This window comes from Glycine soja, chromosome 15 (genome assembly GCF_004193775.1).
Source record: "Glycine soja cultivar W05 chromosome 15, ASM419377v2, whole genome shotgun sequence".
Classification (NCBI taxonomy): Eukaryota; Viridiplantae; Streptophyta; class Magnoliopsida; order Fabales; family Fabaceae; genus Glycine; species Glycine soja.
The window spans coordinates 5,350,277-5,371,084 of NC_041016.1; the positions used below are offsets into that span (position 1 = coordinate 5,350,277).

The following is a 20,808-nucleotide window of genomic DNA, read 5'->3' on the forward strand; positions in this document are numbered from 1 at the left end:
ATATTGTATGATTGTTTATATATAATCATAATATTAATATGATTTTTAAAATAATTATTATAAAAATAAATAAATTTATTATACATTATGATTTCATAATAATCATAATTGGATAATCAACTTTATAAACTCTCAATATATAATCATTCTTCTCATGTTTGTATGAGAATAAATTTTGTTTTGTCTCTTAAAAAAAAGACTAGAACACTTATAACTAGACTATCCGCATGGTTCAATCATTAAGGACTTTGCGTGAATTTTAATGTACAAAAATACCACCAGGCATGTGAATAATTAGTGTGAGATTATTCCAGTTTAAGTAAAAGTCTTCATTTCGATCTCCTGGGATACCTTTGGTTGAGACTTTTTTTTTTTAACAAAAATAAGAATTGATACTTATAATAGAGGCAAGAGAATAAACAAGATTGTTCTTCGGTGGTGTTTTAAGGGGAATTCAGATTTTTTTGTTAATGGAAATGAAAGAAGATAATATAATGCAGTTCCGTAGAGTGAGGAAAAAGAAGGGTTTAGTTAAGAAAAAATTGGAGGAGAGAGATGGGGGCATTGAATAGATTAGATTAAACTAAAATTCGTTATACTGTCACAACAACATTCTGAATCGTGATGGAGAAAGGACCAAGCTTGTTAGACTTTGAGGCTCTCTGCCCATTGCATTGCAACCCCACCATACCAACACTCTATTCTGCAATCTATAGAAGATGGAATTTTAGCATCCCAACGTAACTCCTATAGATAACCGTGCACACCTTCTTTGAAAGACCAAAAAGATTCGCCCTTTCCATTTCAGTGTTTCTTCTTCTCCATCACCAATATAACCCCTTTTACCTTTCTCAACAATTTCCGCCTCAACCATTATTAATATTGCTCTTGTTCTCAAAAAAAGAAAAAGACCATGCTATGCTAGCCTCTCATTTTTACTACCACTTCCACCTTTTTGTTCTTGTTGTCTTTGTTTGAAGCTTCTCTTTTGTGAAGATGGGCTTGTTGGAGCGGTTGGAATGGGTGAATGCTTATGGCAAGAAGCGTTGCAGGAGCTTGTTTTGGAGGGTGCGTGCTGCGTTGAAGAAGGCTCTCAAGAATGGGGGCAAGCAGAGACTCAAGTTCCAATACGATCCTTCGAGTTATGCACTCAACTTTGATGATGGTTGTTGCGCGGCCAAGAAATTCATTGGAGATGCACGACTCATGGAGCTCACCGACATTCACAACAACACCTTGGTTTATGTGCTTTGGGTCAAAACCAACTGAACTGCTTCTTCAATTAAATTTTGTCATCTTTGCTACTACTACTTAAGTTTCTCTTTTTAATGTTTATGGCCTCGTAGATAAGAAAAGTATTGCAGAGTTTTTCAAGGAACTTGTTCTCTTCCCTTGTGCTAGTGCATACTACCTTATATTCTTAACTTCTGTCCTAAGCTACAACACTCGTTAGTTTACATTCTTCGCTAATTAATGTCTTGACCCAAAATTAAAAAGCTACAATATTACAACACAAGATTAAACAGTATCTGTTGGCTAAATCCTTTTTAATTTAGTTTTCGAATTTTAATTCTAACTATTAAATTTCAACCACACATATTACTTCAAGTTCGTCTGATGATGAGAACAAATGGAGAGGCAAGGCCGGGCAAAAGAAGGAGAGGTGACAGTAACAGTGGTGGTGAGAGTTTTTGGGAAATAAAAATGGTGGTGATTCAGTGGTTGAGGGCTTTGTGGAAATTGAAATGATAGTAGTACACGGTTGTAGTGGATAATGATCTTAGTCATGATAAGTATTATAGTGACTACAATGGTATTGATTTTGAAGTGGTGCCACATGATGGTAGCAACAGCTAATAATAGTGGTTGATTTTGAAGTGGTGCCACATGATGGTAGCAACAGCTAATAATAGTGGTGGTCACAATAAGTAACAATAAAGCGTGTTGGTTATGATAATAGTGACAATAAAGGAGTCCTGGGTGATTTCTAACGAGTGTCATTAACGATAGTTGCATTAGTTTTAAATTAATTAATATGGTATCTAGATAAATTTGTACTAATTTTTCAACTAGTTTACTTACTTCAAAGAGGAGAGTTTCTCAGTACCATGATCTTTAAATTTTAGATTGAATTACTTTTATAATTAAAATTACAAAATAAAATTACGGTTTTTTATTTTAAAATTGAATTAAAAAACACTGAATTACATAAATGCTTTTATTTTAAAAATTATATTTTCATCTAAAGGTAAAAAAACTCAGGCATCCCAAACAAGTCCAATCTAAAACAAATTGCAGTCTATTCAAGAAGCAACGTTGAATTGCTCTCTGGAGATAGCAGTCACGCGTTTTCATCTTTTGCCTGAGAATAATGTTTCTCATCAATGAAGCAGAGCAGCAAAGACAATATTGTTGTAACGGTTGGTGGTAATCGAAAATAATGATAGGGTCGTCAGACTAGGGCTAACTTATACTACTATCATCATGGCATGGTAAACCTTAATATGCAACAGAATACCTTAACAATCGGTCCAAGAAAAGAATTGGTGACTGTATTCACAAATCTCTTTGTACAAGAGTATAAAACCAACGGAAGAGCTATCTACTAGGAAATGGATATCAATTTCAACAAATATCTTTCGATTAAAGTACATACACAATTTTTAATGCCAATGACTGCAATATCTTCATCTATCACCTTAGATCCCCAAACTGAAATTAAAACGTTACAAGTATTCAAACAGCAGGATCTTCTAACGTAGCGGTGGATAAATCATTTACACGAGGATAAGCAGCTTTCTCATCCAGCTGGTTTTGGGCGCATAGCAGCATCTTCAACAAGCTTGGAAGTTTTGGGTCTGCCAAAAAAATTTGATCAATGTTACCAAATTCCCATTAGCAAATTTTTCAAATGGTGAAAATGAAACAGAGCAAACTTTAAGTTTTCTAACAGTTTAGATACAACAAACCATCTTAATGGAACACTGGAACATAATAGAAATACAAACTAATGCAAGGAGCGAGCCTAGCTAGCAACAAATATAACGGAAAAAGGAAATTTTTAACACCAATCATTCTATGCAGACATGCACACATACAAGGTTTTATTACTATGAATTCAGTTCTTCAACCCCAACATTGCCATCAACATTATGTGCACTTCATAATCCAAAATGATATTTATAATTTTTCAATTAATTTCATGTTTAGAAATTTTAAGAATAAATAAATAAGACAATAATCAAAACAAGAAAATTCTCTGACTGGCATTCACATTCAATGGATTCCAATCACAATTCAAATGCAGAAGTTGAACTCCATGAATAGTTCCTGTAAATTCAAGCTATATATCTTTCCATGAAGTGTATAGAGGGAAGAAATAAAACACGTGCAAACATAATTTTGGCATAGCCAATGGCATGTAAAGGAAACCAACAAGCTACAAAATGATTTATCCGAGTAGAGGAACAGTAAGTCCTTTCAATATTCTCTTGGATTTTAGATTTGTGAAAGCAGGCATATAATTCAGATAGTTATTCACTTCCAAGCTCTAGAAGTTTGAATCCATCATTGAAGCATAAAATAAATCATCAGAAGTCAGTTGATTTACTCTAACAGAACAGACTGAACAGTGATTCAGGTGCCAATTTGGCAAAGCTTCTATTATGTTCCCAGATTTTACACTTGCTGTTTCAATAAAACCCATATCTCAATCACAATCACGAAAAGCTTATAGAAATGCATAAAAATAACACATTCATGTGAAAATTGAGTGCCAAACTAGATTTAAAACCAGACATACAAACCCAAATTATATATGAACAGAAACAGACTTTTGCAGCAAGTACAAACCTTTTTCATGGCTCTGGCTAGTAAGTATAGCTGCATTCACCTCACTTGCTGTCTTTAAGCGCTGTGATATGTCAAGCAGCTCTCCAACAGGACAGTTAGAAACATCTTCAAAGGCAAGAAGTGCAACAGTCCTCTCCAACTCTTCCAAAAAGCTTTGCTGAAATCCAACAGGCAAGTGTTAGCACCAAGTTGCATAAAATTTTCCACAATAACAATTTACTTTCCCATTTTGTATTTTTCTTAACTACAAGCAATTAAAGTAAATTGACAATACAAACAAATAACCCATTAATGTACAGGCCAGAAATACTTCCTAATAAAGATTTTAGGGAAAAATGCAATTTAGTACCCTGGACTTCAAATTTGGGTCATATGCAATTTAGTCCTTGATGTTTTAAAAGGTGTATTTCACTTCCTAACTTTTTTACATATACAAAACAACCCTTCTCACACTCGTTAGCAAGGAATTATCTTATTGATAGCAAATTAAATAGCTACGGAAGGATTATTTTGCACATATTTTAAAAAAGGCTTGGGAATGGAATATACATTTTTTTATGTCAGAGAGCAAATTGCACACAACCGAAAATTCAGAATACCAATTAACATTTTTTCCAAGATTTTATATGAAAAGATAGAGATACGAAAATTCATTTGATGAGATTTACATTTTCCTCTCCCCTTGGTGCAAGCTCCTCTTGGGCAAACTCTAGCGCTTCTTCTACTTTTCCATTCCGGATGAGTTCTATCAATCGTTGCTGTTGAAGATGGAAAAATAATTGGGGATTTGTGTCCAGTATCTGCAGACAGAATTACAAAACAAAATTGGTAAGACAATAACAAGTGATAGCTCTGAGGTGTACAAAATTGTTATGTATTTGATTGGATACCAGACTAGTTTTAAGAATGACAAAAGAAAAAGTAGTGAATATAAAAGAGGCATTAATCAGCAAAAAATAAATGTACACATAAAAAAATCTTAAGGATACCAAACTGACCTTTGAAAATAAAATATTGAAAAAATGTAGAAGCGACATCAGAAATAAGAATATGTAAATGATGCATAGTGTATTAGTGCTTAGGAGTGGGAATAGGCCAAGCTGCTCATCAGAAACCTCTGACCTAGCACATGTTAATATTATGCTTAGGTGTCAAGTCAAACGGAGGCTTTTTTTAAAAGCCTATTTAATTAAAAAGGCTATGCTTTAAGCCAGTCAAAAAGCCTTTTAGGCCAAAACAGAATAAGGAAACAAAATCATGTCACAAGTCATAACTGAATATGTGAACTGTGAAGCTGAAGTCTCTATATTACAAAAATGAAAACAGAATAAGGAAACAGTCAAATAAAGTGCATACTAACAGTTATTGAGTAACAATGTGAATCCCCTATTTTAGAAGAATGACAACAGAGCAGAGGAATGATTAAATGGGGTGTATTTGGTAGAGCTCCTTTTCATTTAAGGATTTAAGCTTATCTGACTTTTGAATTTCTTTGATGAGAATTGGTGGAAAAAAAGTAGATGGGGGGAAGTATCGCTGAATCATGTGATTAGTATTGGTGATGCAGAATTGGTTGAATTGCACAATTCATTCATGTATCACATGATTCAGAGTCATATGCAACTTATCACAAGATAAAAATAGCTAGCTTGACAAATTGCAAGTTGCAAATTGTGTGATTTTAAGCATGTAGTATTAAGCAAGTGAGGATAGTTGGGTAGGAGATGGGATGGTAACTAACTGAAAGAGGCTAGGTCGTATTCTATTTAAATTCTGCATACCTCCCTGCAGGCCTTTTTTATTAAAAAAAAATGAAGCAAAATACAAGCACTGTATATAAGACAAATAATCTCCGCCATTGGCATTGTTAACATAGGGACTACATTGCAATATCACTACCACATATTTATCCCAAAGGGAAGTGCGTGTTTAGCTATCCAGCAGGTAAGAAATTGAATAATGCATGCATTATGTACACTAAAAATAAACGGAGAATAAGATGCACAGAAATGGGAAGTTATCACATCACAAAATAAATAAATAAAAAGAAGCCTACCTCTGGATTTAAGTCATTCACTTTTTCAATTGCATCTTCAACGTTACCACTTTGTACTGCCTTTTTAACAGCCATGCGATCTGTTATTGTTGCAAGATCTATGTCTGCTGTAGATCAATAAGGAAAATCATAGCTGGATAAAGAATACAATCTCTTGCACTCATAGACCCAAAAATAAACAAATAAATAGATTAAAAAAAAGGATACGCTCAGTTCCAGACTCCATTCGGAATTTCTCAGCAGCTTCAACATAGCCTTCAGTGACGAGGAAATTCATTACCAACTTATTCATGTCTTCTTTTCTAATCTTCACATCACTAAGCTTCTTCTCCCACTCTTCTCTTGTTATCAGTTTCTTAGATGCAGCCTTCACACAATTAATTAGAAGGATAAAAAGTCATTTGTCATGACATACATCAGAGTTACTTCACTTGAATCACTTCCATGCAGTATGTAAAACATTGTCCACAATCAGTCCACAAAAAGTAACAGTAATTCCAGAAATAAGACTAAAATTGACTTCACATATTTCCCTCTATTTCTTTGTTGTCTATCCATTTGTTGTGTAAAGCAGAAATATATGAGAAAACAAAGACCTTGCTAGCTTGCTAAATTAATCTCCTCCCACAGCATTTCTAGAAACCAAGAATCCAAATGCAAATCATTAGTAGTTCAGTACAACACGAAGCACTCCTTCTATTTATATGAGGTGCTTGTGAAAATGTAGGAGAAACTAATCCACAATAAAGAACAAATCTGAACCATCATTCCGAGATTCTTTACAAGTCACATGGATATGGAATATAGAACAAAGCATCAAGAGTTCTAAAATTGTTAAATGAGCAGAAATATTAGATCCTTTGCTACACCGACATTAAAATTAAACTAATTAAATATGTATCCACAAAGAGAAAAAGAGAGAGAGAGAGAGAGGGAGAGAGAGAGAGAGAGAGAGAGTCAAATACCATTGCCTCGATTTCTGCAAGTTGACGAATCACAAGCCACAACAATGACATCAGTGCACCCACTTAAACCCCATTTTTAACCCTAAACGACACACGACACGAGCTCCCTCACCTGAAAATCCGAACAACAAAGGCACCAAAACTGCAGGTCGTAGATCAGCATCAACAATTCAAAAAATAAAAGACAGTCACATTTCAAGTTTCCAAATCAATGAGTTTGAAAACAAACTAAAATCATCAAAACCCTATCGGCGGAAGGGGAAAATGAAATCCGCACGCGAGGGGATGAAAAAATCAAGAGCAGAAAGTGAATTCACCGCAAAATAAATTCCGAGAAATTGTAGGCGGTGGTTATTTTCTGGAAAAGTGGTGGTGAGTGAGTGGGTGTATCTCCGTCTTCGGAGGGTGCCGCCGGCGATCCCTTTCTTCGAAGTTTGTTCAAGACTCGTGTTTCAACGTGATATACAGTTATTTGCTTCGGTTTTCCTCATTGGGTTCGGATCCGCTTCGTTTTCTAACGGGTCTCGTATCTGAGCCGGGTCTCAACTGGGCCTGAAAAAGGCCGAATCGATAACGAAAGAATCTTTTCACGTTATGTAATTTTTCAATTTGTTTTTTTTTTATCTAGTGTTTTATTAATTTATACATTTTATAAGATAAAACTTAAAAGTTAGTTTTATATAATTAAATTTATAATAAATAAGTATTTTTAAATATATAAATCACATTATACTTAAAAATTATAATAAATGAATATCTTTGAATATGAAAAATGTATTTTAGATTTATTAATTAATATTTAAATTGTAATTTTTAATAGCTTAAAATTTTAAAAATAAATTAAAATAATTTATTATGATATAAAAGAATTATCGATTTATCCTAAACCAGAAGGGGGGGGGGGGTGTCATGAATTATCCTAATATAAATAGTCGGGGGAGGAGATGCAGGTTCCAATATTTAAATTAAATCGTAATATAAAAAATTATTATAAAAGTATCATCTCCAAGGATAGATCCTTATTTACTAATCGATCATGTTTTTAACAAAAATATTTAAATAGAATTGTAATTTTTGTGATAATTTACGATTATTATTATATTTTGGATCAGGTATCAAGTAGAACATAAATTTTTTAGAATGCTTAGGAGAAAAAGTTGGTTTTCGTACCATGATAAATATGTTGGTTCATATTCCTTTAAACATATAAAGACTGTGTTTAGATAATGTATGGTTAATATTTTTTTATAAGATTTTTTTTTAAAAAAAAAAGTGTTTGTTAAGTTTTATAGTCCCTCTTATAAATAAAAATAAAATTTTATGGTCTGTTTGAAAGTAAGATTAAAAGTGAGTAGAATAAAATTGAATTTGGTTCAATTCAATTTGACTTGTAAGAAATGATTTAGTTCAAATTTAATATGATTTTTTATTTTTAACTCAAACTCAAATTCAATTTAAACTTATGAATGATTCGATTAGTTAGACTTGATTTATAATTATATATATATATATATATATATATTATGCATAAATATATCAATATGGAATTAATAAAAAAATTAACTATATGTATTTAATAATATAAAATATATCACTATATATAATTATTGTACATTATTTTATTTATTCATTTCATAAAAAAATATTAAATTAACTAAAAAATAATTATAAGAATTTAATAATATAAAATATCTAATATATGTATAGAGTGATAGATAGATAAATCCAAATATAAATACATAGATTTATATATTTTGTTCATGAACCAATTGAATTGAGCTACATTATTTATTTAATGAGCTCCACTTTAAATTCAAATCCAACTCATTTGTTTTATGAACTAATTGAATTGAGTTACATATAGTTCAAGTTCAGCTCATTTATTTAACAAATTCAATTTTAAATGAAATTTCAATTCATTTGGTTCTAAGCTAAGTTCAAATATTCAATTGTCGAGTCAATTCTTAAATCAAATATGAGATGGTTCGATTCATTATCAATCCTATTTGAAAAATATACAAGTGAAAGGAAAAATAAGAAAAATTAAAGAAATGGTTGACTTCTTGAAACAAAACTTTATTTTTTCTAAAATAAGTTTCATTTAAAATATTAAATAAGTTTAATGATCATGTACCAATAGTATAAGATAGTTTTAATAATATTATTTAGTTACATATCATCATTATTATGACTTATTAGGTAATTATTATAAAGTCAACAAACTTATTATATATAATGATTTGTAATTAAATAATAATTTGAAATCATTTTATATTATATTGTGAGTGCATATTTTTTCCTTAAAAGAAAAAAAAAATAGAAAGTTGTCATCACCCACCTTCTATTATATTAAAACAGTGCTTCCATAAAACCTGTTATTTCTTATAAAGTGTTTTCATTCAAGCTAATTGAGCCCCTTCCATTTTCAGTATGACAACATGTTGTCTGTTCATTCCTTCTATTGATACCATAAATCATAAAACATGTAAATATGTTTTAAATTCACAATAAAGTGAAAATAAACAAAGCATTTAAACCAATTTGGGTATGAAACAACTGGAGCAATGAAAATAATGAAATAAAAGTAATAAAAACTCTTTCATTTCTCTCAATTATTATAGTTCATTCAAATTATTTTGCAATACTGTAAAAATCTTTATCATGATTTAAATGTTCTTTATTAACAAATAGATATAACTCAGTTGACTAAATAAAATGAGTTAGGGTAAACTTTATGATATTTATCTTTGGATATTTCAATAAAGAAAGTTTTTTATTAAACAATTGTATAAATAAAAATGTTTTCAATTTCAATTTAAACACAATATCATCATAAAATAAGAGAATTTTTTAAAAAAATATATAAAGTGTTATCATATTTTAATGTTCCTTTGTCCCAACCAATGGGTGTTAGGTTTAGTGAAAAACACTTTTCTACATGTGGCAAATCATGATTTAAGTGTTAAGGAATTTAATTCAATTAGATAAACATAATGTTTTAGTTATTATAAATCATTTAATACGGTCTTTAATTCATATTAATAAAAAAATAATGGTTTAAATCTCTACGGGTTTATTCAAATTTAGTGTTGGACCGAATAAGAGAATTTTTGGAGATGATATAATGCCAAAAAAAAAAGTGTTATTTGTCTCAAGATTGATGTGAGGATCTTTTTAAAGGGCAATCAAAACTGGTATTTTTTGGATTAGATTATTTTCTTATATCATAATCTGTTTTATAATATCGGTAAAAATAAATTATAATATTATATTATTTCCATAATAAAAGAAAATATTATTTAGAATAGTTAAAATTTTAATGATTTTGACTAAAAATGAGTTATTATTTTATTTTATATTTTATTCCCAACAAGAAATTAATTTAAATATAAGCTAATTAATTATTACAAATGATTTTATATCTTTTTTTTCTTTCTGTATTTTTATTGCAAAATAGTTAATCATCTAAATAAAATAAATTATTTTAAAATCATTTTTCACTTAATATATCAGATAAAAACATTTTACATAATTAATTATATTCATTAAGTAATTTCTAAAAATAATTAAATCTAGAAGTAGACTAAAATTTCAATAAAAAAAATTGAACTTTAACCAGGACCTAAATAAAAAAATAGAGAATAGGTTAGGTGCATGCCTTATTTGGTTAAAAAGTTAATTACATACCTTAATTATAAAATAGGGTGTGAACCAAAGGGGGTTTTTTTTGGAGAGAAAATCAAAGGAGGTTGATAACTTGATTCTAATAAAAGATTCAGTAAATGTTTAGTTTTAATAATTTGATACAATTATCCACGTCAAAAATAGAAACAACTTGTGAAAATAGAATAACACATGAAAACTTATGCGTCTTTAACAAAATTGATGCGAAAATATAAAAATACGTACGTCTTACACATATCTAAAGACGTTAATATCTCATGAATACGATAAACCAAGATTTAAATTTTGATTTGTAGAAATATTTAAATATTTATTATTTTATTATCTCATTGTATCTTAAGAAATTGTGTCTTTAGTCTTTATATCCGTGGAAAAAAGTTGTGAACAAAAAATAGAATCATAAGTAGTGAAATTAAGAGCAGTAAGTAACTACCAGTGTGGAAGCCAAAGGCCAGAGGACGTGTGTGAAAATTGAATACGGCGTCGTACTATAGACATGACGTGGTGATTCTCCATGCCCGCGCGCGCACTATAACTTGAATAACAACCCAATCATAAGGCGAGCACGCCTTCTTAACGTGCGCACCCCCTACCCCACTTTCTCACCCCGAACCCTATTTAAATCTACATCCACAATTCAGGAACGGCTTTGTCCTTTCTCTCTCCAACTTTCTCTCGCTTCTTGCGAACACAGCACGGTGTTACGAAGAAAAGTCGCATCACGAACCTTCTTAGAAACCTCGCGGATTCTTCACGATCCCGCGCTTCACGCCTCTTTCTCCCTTCCTTTTTGGAATGGGATTGAAATCCTCCTCGCTCTTCGATTTCGAGACTCGCCACCGGAGGTTTTGCTTTTGGGCCGACGCCTTCTGAAAAAAAAAAATAGCGAGTTAGGGTTTTGATTCGATCTTTTTAGGTTCTTGGCGATGATGTCAAACGAGGAATTCGATTACTCGTACCTATCGGACGACGACGGAGACGTCGCCGATGACGATAAGCTCTGCATCGATCTGGACACAGTTATGAGCGTTCTGGACGAGGACGCCGATCCTTCCGAGGTATGGTTTTGTGCCTTCAATGAGTGTGTGTACCGATGAATTCTCCAAATTTTTCAATGCCGTGAGTGGAGGTCATTGTGAATTCCGATCGGATATACTGGAATACTGGAATTCAACTGTTCAACTTAACCAATTGTTTGTGATAGTTTATATTCATGTTTCGGTGCCATTTGTATGATTGAATTCTTTGATTATATAAGATGTGGAACTTCTTGCAATGTTAATTTTCGATGGATGCAGTATTTCTGTTTCACTTCTGTATGTTATGTTCATTGCTAAATGCGATTGTCGTGTTAAATCCCTCAATCCTAGAATCATCTTCAATAGGTGCCAGTGACTTGATAAGTCGGAAAGTCTAAGACTTAGGATTATGTATGGCTTATCCAGTTGCCCAACTGGATAAGCCATACAAATGGTAAAATCTGTTTGTACGCCTTCTTTTTTGTGCAATTTGTATGAAGAGTAGTATTGTCATGATTTTTTTGTGCAGCTTTCATTTTCAATTCCTTGCTGTAATGTTGAAGGACATGTGGTATTTTATAACTAGTTTGTGCTGGTGTCGCTGAAATCATTTTGTTTTAGTTAAATTTTTGAGGTGCTGAATTTCATTCTCATACAGAAAAAAAGGGACTTAACAATAGCATGGAGTCTGAGAAGTCATAGCTTCTGTTGCTTTATGTTCCCCTTGGTCTTTTCAATGAGTTTATGTTTGAAAACATCATTAAATTCAAATTCGATCCTTATGCCTCTTTTGAATACCTAGAATTCATATGTGATATTATCTTTTATTCTGATCTTCTGGATATCATGCTGCAGAGTAGTCCTGAGGATTTTTCATTGAAAAATATTTCTCCCGGTGAATCTGGCATCCATGATAATTTTCTACTTCAAAATGGTATGCAAACTTGTGTGGCCTTTTTTGGTCATTTCCTCTCTTTGTTGGTTGTAATTAGTCTATCGAACTTTAGAAGAACTTTCTTTAACTCTGTATATTGGATATAATATGTAGTGTAGTTGCGCTTTTACAGTAGACCCTTGCCTACTTACTAGTGCCTCAGGTGCAACTTTGTCTTAAAATTTGACTTTAGTGGTTTCAGTCATAAGTTGTTGTCAGTTCTGCTCAGATGGGTCAGATTCTGAGACCAGGGGATTAACTAGTTTATGTGATTCTGCAGGGAATTCTGTCCTTGAATGTGAACATGAAAACCAGGGACCTTCATCACAGACTTTTTCATCCCCAAATGCTCTTGCTGGTGGTTTCAGGGACTCCTCCATGCTTGAAAGTGATGAATTTTGCTTCACAGAAATGACAGGAGTTTCTAATTGTGAGACACCTGCTTACATTGCAGACAGAAGGTTCCCTGTTCCTGAGGCGAATTCAAGCAGCGTAGCTGTCTGTGGAGATAATTTGAACCTGCCTCTGTGGAAGTGTGAAAATGACAGCCAAATCAAGCATATAGGATATGATGCACAATCTGAACGTATGTAAAGTCTTTACTGGGTTATCATTAGACCAAGACATTGGCAACTCGTTCATTCTTTCAAAAATTTACTTTAGATCATAGTGATGTTATACTTGAAACTTGAGCAGCAGTCTGATTATTTTTTATGCATGCAGATGCTTCACATGGTTCTATCATTGAAAATATTGACTTAAATTTTGGAGATTATGAAACCTATATGGAAGACATTATTGGACTTTCTGGTAAACAGGAAAATGACTCGTGTACATCTTTTGAAATGTCGTTTGTGGATGCTGATAGATCTTCACGTGTTGCAACTTCAACTGATTCTTCTATTTGTCAAGGTTCCAATGTTCCCAATGATTTTAGTGACTATTATCCATCTTTGAATTGTTACCAAGGTATGGATGATAGACCTGTTGTTGCCAACAGTTCTGGTTGTTTGCCTAATGGTGTTTATCCTCATGTGCGGAAAAATGAAGAAATGGTGAGGAACATGAAGGTTGCTAAAATGGAGTTATTTGCCGATACAAGTAGTGGCATGCATTCCAGCATTAATGGTGGAATATCTTTTCAAGATAGTCAATTTAGGTTTGCAGATAGTAAATATGCATCATCTTTTCCTGGTAATGTTCTATTTGAAGACAACGCGTCAGTGGAACTTTCAACTTGTGGTTCATATATTTCAAGAGAAGGCCAATCACTTACTGTCAAAGCCGAAAGAGATGAACTGATTATGCCTTACCAAAACTCTGTTCACAGTGATGATGCTGAGTTCAATGTAGGTCAAGAGATGAAACAACTACCTGGTATTTTCCCTGCTGTTGGATGTCAGGGTAATGATTTCTTTAAGTGCAGGGATAAGGTTACAATTGTAACAAGTCAGAAAGCCAAATATTATCAAGATGGTATTGATGGAGCTGCCAATAACTTTCAAGCAAACATGGGAAATTTGAATTTAAAACCATTAGACAAATCTTTGTATAATGCCCAGATATCTATTGCCAGTGGGAAGCAGTATAATTGTGTTATGAGTGAAGGAGAGGGCAAAGCAATTGAACATAGAAGTATTGATTCTCAGCTTTCAAAAGGAAGCATTGAGAGATCCATTATTGAGGATGATTCTGATGTTTGCATTATTGAAGACATCAGTCACCCTGCACCTATAAGTCGATCAACAGTGCTTGGGAATTCCCTTATTACATCACAATCTTCTAGAGGTGGTTATACACATTCTTATATGGTGGGAAGTATGGGGCCCAAGGCGCGTGACGAGCAGTACATATTACGAGTTGCATTGCAGGTTGACACTTTATCTTTGGAAGTTTAAAGGGGATTCATGCAGCCATGTACATAAGTTACTCCCCCCCCTCCCCCTTTTCCTGTCAGGCATGATTTCAAATCATATTATATCCCTTAGTAGTTGTTGAAGGTATGTGAATAGATGAGATTTGGTGGAGATGGTAATGCATGTATATTTTGAAAATGTTATCTTTGGGATAGGGTTGCTTTATAATTGTCCCCTCACCCTCCCTGGTTCTTGCTATATTTTGCCATGGCTTGTAGGACATATCTTAATGTCCTGTGTTTCTGAATTGCAATTAAACTAACTTCTGTTCTTCTGTTGTTGGTTGCAGGATCTATCCCAACCGAAGTCAGAGGTTAGTCCACCAGATGGTCTGCTGGCAGTTCCTCTTTTACGACATCAGGTTACTTTGCAAGTTCAATCTTTGATTTTTTTTTTTTTGTTGTCTCTCCTTTAAAAATGTTATGATAGTTTTTTTAGGTCTTTGTGATGTCTGGATCTGGAATTTGCCACTCAAACAGAAAAAAAAGGAACATTTATATGATTTATCTTGCAAATGAATGAATTGCATCAATGATAGAAAATAGGTATTTTCTTGCAAAAAATATGGATAACCCCCCATCAGGAATCAGAATCTTGGCTTCCTCATTTCCACATTCACAAAACAAGAAAACAAGAGACAGAAATATTGCAGTGCTTCAATATTTCTAAGGCCTGCCATAAAGCCTTGATTCTTAGTCACCTCATCCTTGCTGCCTTAGTAATCCAAGTAACCATATGAGTCATTGAGGCCTAAGAATCAATTATTAGTAGTTTAATCTAATAATTAATTATTGCTACCTCAGACTTCTGTGAGCTTTAGCCTGCTTCAGTTTGTGAAAAAGATTTGTCTCATGTGTATGTTTGTTCTTTCCTAGTTTCAACGATTCTTTTATCTAATCAAAACTTGTTTCCAAATTTCAGAAACTAAAGTGTATTTTTTCCCTCCAAAGGTTGAAAATTGTTGCTTAAGATATTTTGCTTTCCTTTGGAGGTTATATATTGTTGGTTAACTGTACAAAGTTTCTTGTGAAGTGGCTTGGTGTTTGTTATTCTGACTCCTATACAATCCTTTTCTCTTATAAGTTCAACCCAATTTTTGCTTTAATGCCCTGATAACTTGCTTACTCTGTATCTTTGAGTCACCGTACTAAAGTAGTTGCTATTTCAGAGAATTGCTTTATCATGGATGGTTCAGAAGGAAACATCAAGTTTATACTGTTCTGGGGGAATTCTTGCAGATGATCAGGTCAGTGCACTGCACTCATAATCGGAGATGATAGTTGACTGTCAGCAAGTATATGATTTCCTTGCACTCATAATTGATTTAGAAGTTATTCTCTTGTAGGGTCTTGGGAAAACAGTGTCGACCATTGGTTTAATATTAAAGGAAAGACCTCCATTGCTGAATAAGTGCAACAATGCCCAAAAAAGTGAATTAGAAACTTTGAATCTGGATGCAGATGATGATCAGCTTCCTGAGAATGGCATAGTGAAGAACGAATCTAATATGTGTCAGGTGTCTAGTAGAAATCCAAACCAGAACATGAATTTGTTATTGCATGCGAAGGGAAGGCCATCTGCAGGAACCCTTATTGTTTGTCCAACTAGTGTCCTGCGGCAATGGGCTGAGGAGTTGCACAATAAGGTAACCTGCAAAGCAAAACTCTCTGTCCTAGTATATCATGGAAGCAATCGAACCAAAGATCCTCATGAGCTTGCCAAGTATGATGTTGTTCTGACGACTTATTCAATTGTCAGCATGGAGGTTCCTAAGCAGCCTCTAGTTGACAAAGATGATGAAGAAAAAGGAACTTATGATGATCATGCAGTATCAAGTAAGAAAAGGAAATGCCCTCCTAGTTCTAAAAGTGGAAAGAAGGGATTGGACAGTGCGATGCTTGAGGCTGTTGCTCGTCCTCTTGCAAAAGTGGCTTGGTTTAGAGTTGTCCTGGATGAGGCCCAGAGTATAAAGAATCACAGAACTCAAGTTGCAAGGGCCTGTTGGGGTCTTCGAGCCAAGCGTAGATGGTGCTTGTCAGGGACTCCTATCCAGAATGCAATTGATGATCTCTACAGTTACTTTAGATTTTTAAGATACGATCCTTATGCTGTGTACACATCATTCTGTTCCACAATTAAGATCCCTATCAGCAGAAGTCCATCAAAAGGATACAGAAAGCTACAAGCTGTTTTAAAGACAATAATGTTACGTCGGACAAAAGGTAAACTTGCGTGCAAGAATTTCACACCATCACTTAAGTTGATTAAATAACCTTCTTTTGTGCTCTCTATCCTAGAGTATTATCCTTATTGTTTCCTAATATGTTTCAATTTCTATATTTTATGTTGTTCTCCTTCTGCACGATGGAAATTAAGTTAGAAACAGTTTTGAATCATAGATTATTACAGTTTCCATTTCTTGCACCGTGAGCAACTTTGTTATACCCGAATTCATTCTATTAAATAATTGCTGCTAGCCCTTAAGTAAGACTTGTTTATAACCATGTTATGGTTATCATTTTCTGTAGCCACACTTCTTGATGGGGAGCCTATCATTTCCTTGCCACCTAAATCTGTGGAGTTGAAAAAAGTGGAATTTTCACCGGAGGAACGAGATTTCTATTCCAGACTAGAGGCTGATTCGCGAGCACAGTTTCAGGTATGACCTGTTCTTTACTCTTAGAATGGTATTGAAACATTTAAATAATGAATCTCTCTCTCTCTAATTTTGCCATGCTCATTTTTCTATTCGAAATCAGGAGGATTCTTCCTGGTAGTATACTTAATGACAATCCTTATTCAATTCCTCTTGTCATGTTGTAGGAATATGCTGATGCTGGAACTGTGAAGCAAAACTATGTTAACATTTTGTTGATGCTTTTGCGCCTTAGACAAGCATGTGATCATCCTCTCCTTGTCAAGCGTTACAATTCTAACTCTCTCTGGAAATCCTCAGTTGAGATGGCAAAGAAGCTTCCTCAGGAAAAACGATTATGTCTTTTAAAATGTTTAGAGGCATCATTGGCCCTCTGTGGTATCTGTAATGTATGTTTGACTGTATTTTTATTTGTAAATTAATATGTTATATGGATTAGTGTGACTGATCTGTGTATGCATGAGGTTTAATGTATGCGCATGTGTGTGTGTGTGAAGAAAAATGTGAGTTTTAGAGAGAGAAAAAGGGGAAACAATGCAGATATGAGAAAACACAATACTCTAGTAATTACTCAGAAATTAATACTTGAAATGATCTTATATTTTTTATTCCAAATTTGTATTTTCTAATACTGCTGCTTACAACTTTTACCTAATTCCTTTTCTTTATTACTTATATTCTTTATCACTCTGCTTGCAATCTGATAGTTGTAACTGTATATTATGCTTTGCTGTTGGGGGGTTGTGATTGAGGAAAATAAGAGAGTGGACAAAAAATAAGAGACTTGTTTTTACTACTTGTTGCTTTTGATGATAGGTTGGAAGTATGATTGAGATGCATTTTCTTAAGCCCTCTTGCTTGATAAGAGTTAAAATTTAGAGTAATGGGATTATATATAATAATTACCTATTTATCATATCATCATGATTTTAGTCAAGTATATTCCCAAGCCTGACTTCTTCTAGGTTTCTATGCAGGACCCTCCTGAAGATGCTGTTGTTTCAGTTTGTGGTCATGTTTTTTGTAACCAGTGCATTTGTGAATATCTTACTGGTGATGACAATCAGTGCCCTGCTCCAAACTGCAAAACTCGACTAAGCACGCCTTCAGTGTTTTCCAAAGTCACACTGAATAGTTCTTTTTCTGATCAGCCTTGTGATAATTTGCCTGATTACTCTGGTTGTGAAGTGGAGGAATCTGAGTTTTGTTCTCAGGCTCAGCCATATGATTCTTCAAAAATTAAGGCTGCACTTGAGGTGTTGCAGTCGTTGTCTAAACCACAATGCTTTGCTTCCCAAAACAATTCTGTGCAGAGCACTTCTGGGGAAAGTACCGATGGCCTTGGTAGCTCCTCGAGTGCTGACAGAATGAAATCCTTGAATGAAATTCCTGAGAGTCAAAATGTGCTTGAGGAGAGAAGCTCTAATAATTCAGTTGGTGTAGGGGAGAAAGCTATAGTGTTTTCTCAGTGGACAAGGATGCTAGATATACTTGAAGCATGTCTTAAGAATTCGTCGATCCAGTATAGAAGACTGGATGGAACAATGTCAGTCACTGCAAGAGATAAAGCTGTTAAAGATTTTAACACTCTCCCTGAGGTTTGTGAAGTTACATTATCAATAACTGAAGTTCTAAAATTTCCATGTCAGGAATGTTGGGAACAATAGTCAACCCTGCCTAGCGGGAAATGGCTTTGGTTGTTTTTTGAATATTGGGAGTGAGGTACAAGTGATATTATTTAGTTCTATTTCTGTATTCAATATAATTGTTAATTATGATCTTTTTGTCTTTCAGGTTTCAGTTATGATTATGTCTTTAAAGGCTGCTAGTCTTGGTCTGAATATGGTTGCTGCCTGCCATGTTCTTATGCTAGATCTATGGTGGAATCCTACAACTGAAGATCAGGCAATAGACCGAGCACATCGAATTGGACAAACTCGTCCTGTCACAGTTTTACGGTTAACTGTTAGAGATACAGTTGAAGACCGTATTTTAGCTCTGCAGGTATTTTCTTTAGGTTGCCTTGTAAACATGTTTTTTTTTTATAAAAAAAATAAAATAAAATTCCTAGGAAATGTTTTATATTGTTGTGGTTAGTTCTTAGGGCAGGGTACGTGTTAAATTAATAGTAACAAATATATGATAAAGTTGATCTAGTTGGTTTGTATTAACCTTTTAATAATGCTGTACCTCAAGATGCTTCAATTGGCTTATCTTTTTTCTGTGGTGCTTACATATTTGTGCATGTGGTCTTGATTTTCTTAAACATTTTTCTGTGTAGATCACCAATTCATATCTGGGCTTATACATTTGTATTGGTGATTGCTCACACTAGAAAATCTGTACTCTCTTCTTGCAGCAAAAAAAGCGAAAAATGGTTGCGTCTGCCTTTGGAGAGGATGGAACTGGTGGTTGTCAAAGTCGCCTTACAGTGGATGATCTAAAATACTTGTTTATGATGTGATTAGACATATATCCATACAGATATATAATTTTAATTTTTTGGATTGGTGATTTTTTTTTTCTGGGAGCAGGTGTCAGTGGGTTGTTCTTTTTGGTGGAAGCAGAAGAAACAGGGTGCTGAAAATTTTGTAGCATGGCCTCTGTTGACACTCGACATGAAGATTATATGAATTGTCTTTTATAGAGAGATGATTCAATTGTTTACCTTGAAATTTTGTTTTAGTTGTTAACATTTGTATAGGTTGTAGAGAGTAGTAGCATAGACAGAAACATAGAAATTGTGCTCATTGTAAATATTATAGATAGATAATATCTCTTTTCCTTTTCCAATCTTAATCTATTTCGTTTCTTTTAATTTTCAGGTGGTTTTGACTTTTCATTTTAAAGTGAACCTTCTGATAATAAAGTGCACTTGTTGAATTTCAATTTCGTGCCTTATTATTTTCCCTTAATGTGATTCACTCGGACTCGAAGATCAGAATTATATGGAATAGTAGGCTGTTGGCTATGTACTCTGTATGAGGAAATAATTTAGTTTGGTTTTGATTACTGTTCTTAGGTGTTTATGCGTAACAGTGTTATACTTTAAGTTAGTTCCTGAAAATATATTTGGTTAGTCATTAAAGTTTGGTCATTGAAGTTTATATGCCCTTTGATTTAGTTTTGGTAAAGACATCAGGACATGAAACTAGATGTGCAAAATATGCTAATTGTCTTAATTTTGAATGGAGAGAAACTAAACTAATCGTAAAAGACCAAAAATGCCCCCTACTTGGCTTAAAAAAAATTAAAAATAGACTCTCAACTTGATATTAAATTGTTTAGGTGTCAATATTTTTTTATTGCAATTAGGATGGAAGGAAAAATTGGTATTTTAATTTTGTTTTTGTATTTGAGGAAGTGACAATTAGTTGAGTTAGAATAATAAAATAATATAGTAAATGTCGTAAAATTTGTTTACTTTTAGGTTTAATTTTTATGCATCATTATTATATATATTTTATATTGTTAATCAATCAATAATTATTGTTTTATGATTTTTGAGATAATTAAGATAAAAAATCAATAAATATATCATACAAGATATTTTTTTATTAGATGAAATTGTGAAATCTCTTCACATTAAACATACTGTTAATTCACCAAGTCAGTATTGGAGATTAGAGTAGATACATGAGAGTTTAAGTTTAATTTTTATCATTATTATTATATACTAAAAAGTTAATGATGGATTATTTTTTTCTTTAATTTTCAAAGTGTTTC

General features: G+C 33.1%; 2 protein-coding genes across 7 annotated transcripts; one reads left to right on the top strand and one right to left on the bottom strand.

Annotated features, from left to right (window-relative positions):
* Positions 1-2,505: 2,505 nt before the first annotated feature.
* Positions 2,506-7,349, bottom strand: LOC114385713 (protein GID8 homolog). 2 transcript variants are annotated; one of them, XM_028345753.1, is made up of 7 exons: positions 7,191-7,349; positions 6,874-7,015; positions 6,116-6,275; positions 5,909-6,015; positions 4,521-4,652; positions 3,853-4,009; positions 2,506-2,858 (listed from the first exon to the last, which is right to left on the bottom strand). In XM_028345753.1, the coding sequence occupies exons 2-7, from the start codon at positions 6,922-6,924 to the stop codon at positions 2,737-2,739; spliced, it is 729 nt and encodes a 242-aa protein (XP_028201554.1). In that variant the 5' UTR covers positions 6,925-7,015; positions 7,191-7,349; the 3' UTR covers positions 2,506-2,736. The 2 variants fall into 2 exon arrangements, with proteins under 2 accessions (XP_028201554.1, XP_028201555.1); XM_028345754.1 differs by having other exon boundaries at positions 6,874-6,985; positions 7,191-7,329.
* A 3,841-nt stretch (positions 7,350-11,190) lies between these two features.
* On the top strand, positions 11,191-19,971 carry LOC114385810 (helicase-like transcription factor CHR28). 5 transcript variants are annotated; one of them, XM_028345876.1, is made up of 12 exons: positions 11,192-11,615; positions 12,432-12,510; positions 12,791-13,096; positions 13,234-14,381; positions 14,716-14,787; positions 15,595-15,672; positions 15,772-16,648; positions 16,955-17,085; positions 17,250-17,471; positions 18,048-18,680; positions 18,877-19,086; positions 19,442-19,971. In XM_028345876.1, the coding sequence occupies exons 1-12, from the start codon at positions 11,484-11,486 to the stop codon at positions 19,544-19,546; spliced, it is 3,993 nt and encodes a 1,330-aa protein (XP_028201677.1). In that variant the 5' UTR covers positions 11,192-11,483; the 3' UTR covers positions 19,547-19,971. The 5 variants fall into 5 exon arrangements, 4 of the variants coding, with proteins under 4 accessions (XP_028201677.1, XP_028201678.1, XP_028201679.1 ...); XM_028345877.1 differs by having other exon boundaries at positions 18,060-18,680; XM_028345878.1 differs by having other exon boundaries at positions 11,480-11,615; positions 12,437-12,510.
* Positions 19,972-20,808: the final 837 nt, after the last annotated feature.

Excerpts from the sequence above, each read along its gene's own strand:
- LOC114385713 (XM_028345753.1), bottom strand. The coding sequence starts at position 6,924 with ATGTCATTGTTGTGGCTTGTGATTCGTCAACTTGCAGAAATCGAGGCA. Across the intron at positions 4,653-5,908 it reads TGAATGACTTAAATCCAGAG|ATACTGGACACAAATCCCCA; the intron begins GTAGGCTTCTTT and ends TTCTGTCTGCAG. Across the intron at positions 2,859-3,852 it reads TAGCCAGAGCCATGAAAAAG|ACCCAAAACTTCCAAGCTTG; the intron begins GTTTGTACTTGC and ends TTTTTTTGGCAG.
- LOC114385810 (XM_028345876.1), top strand. The coding sequence starts at position 11,484 with ATGATGTCAAACGAGGAATTCGATTACTCGTACCTATCGGACGACGAC. Across the intron at positions 18,681-18,876 it reads ATTTTAACACTCTCCCTGAG|GTTTCAGTTATGATTATGTC; the intron begins GTTTGTGAAGTT and ends TTTGTCTTTCAG. Across the intron at positions 19,087-19,441 it reads ACCGTATTTTAGCTCTGCAG|CAAAAAAAGCGAAAAATGGT; the intron begins GTATTTTCTTTA and ends CTCTTCTTGCAG.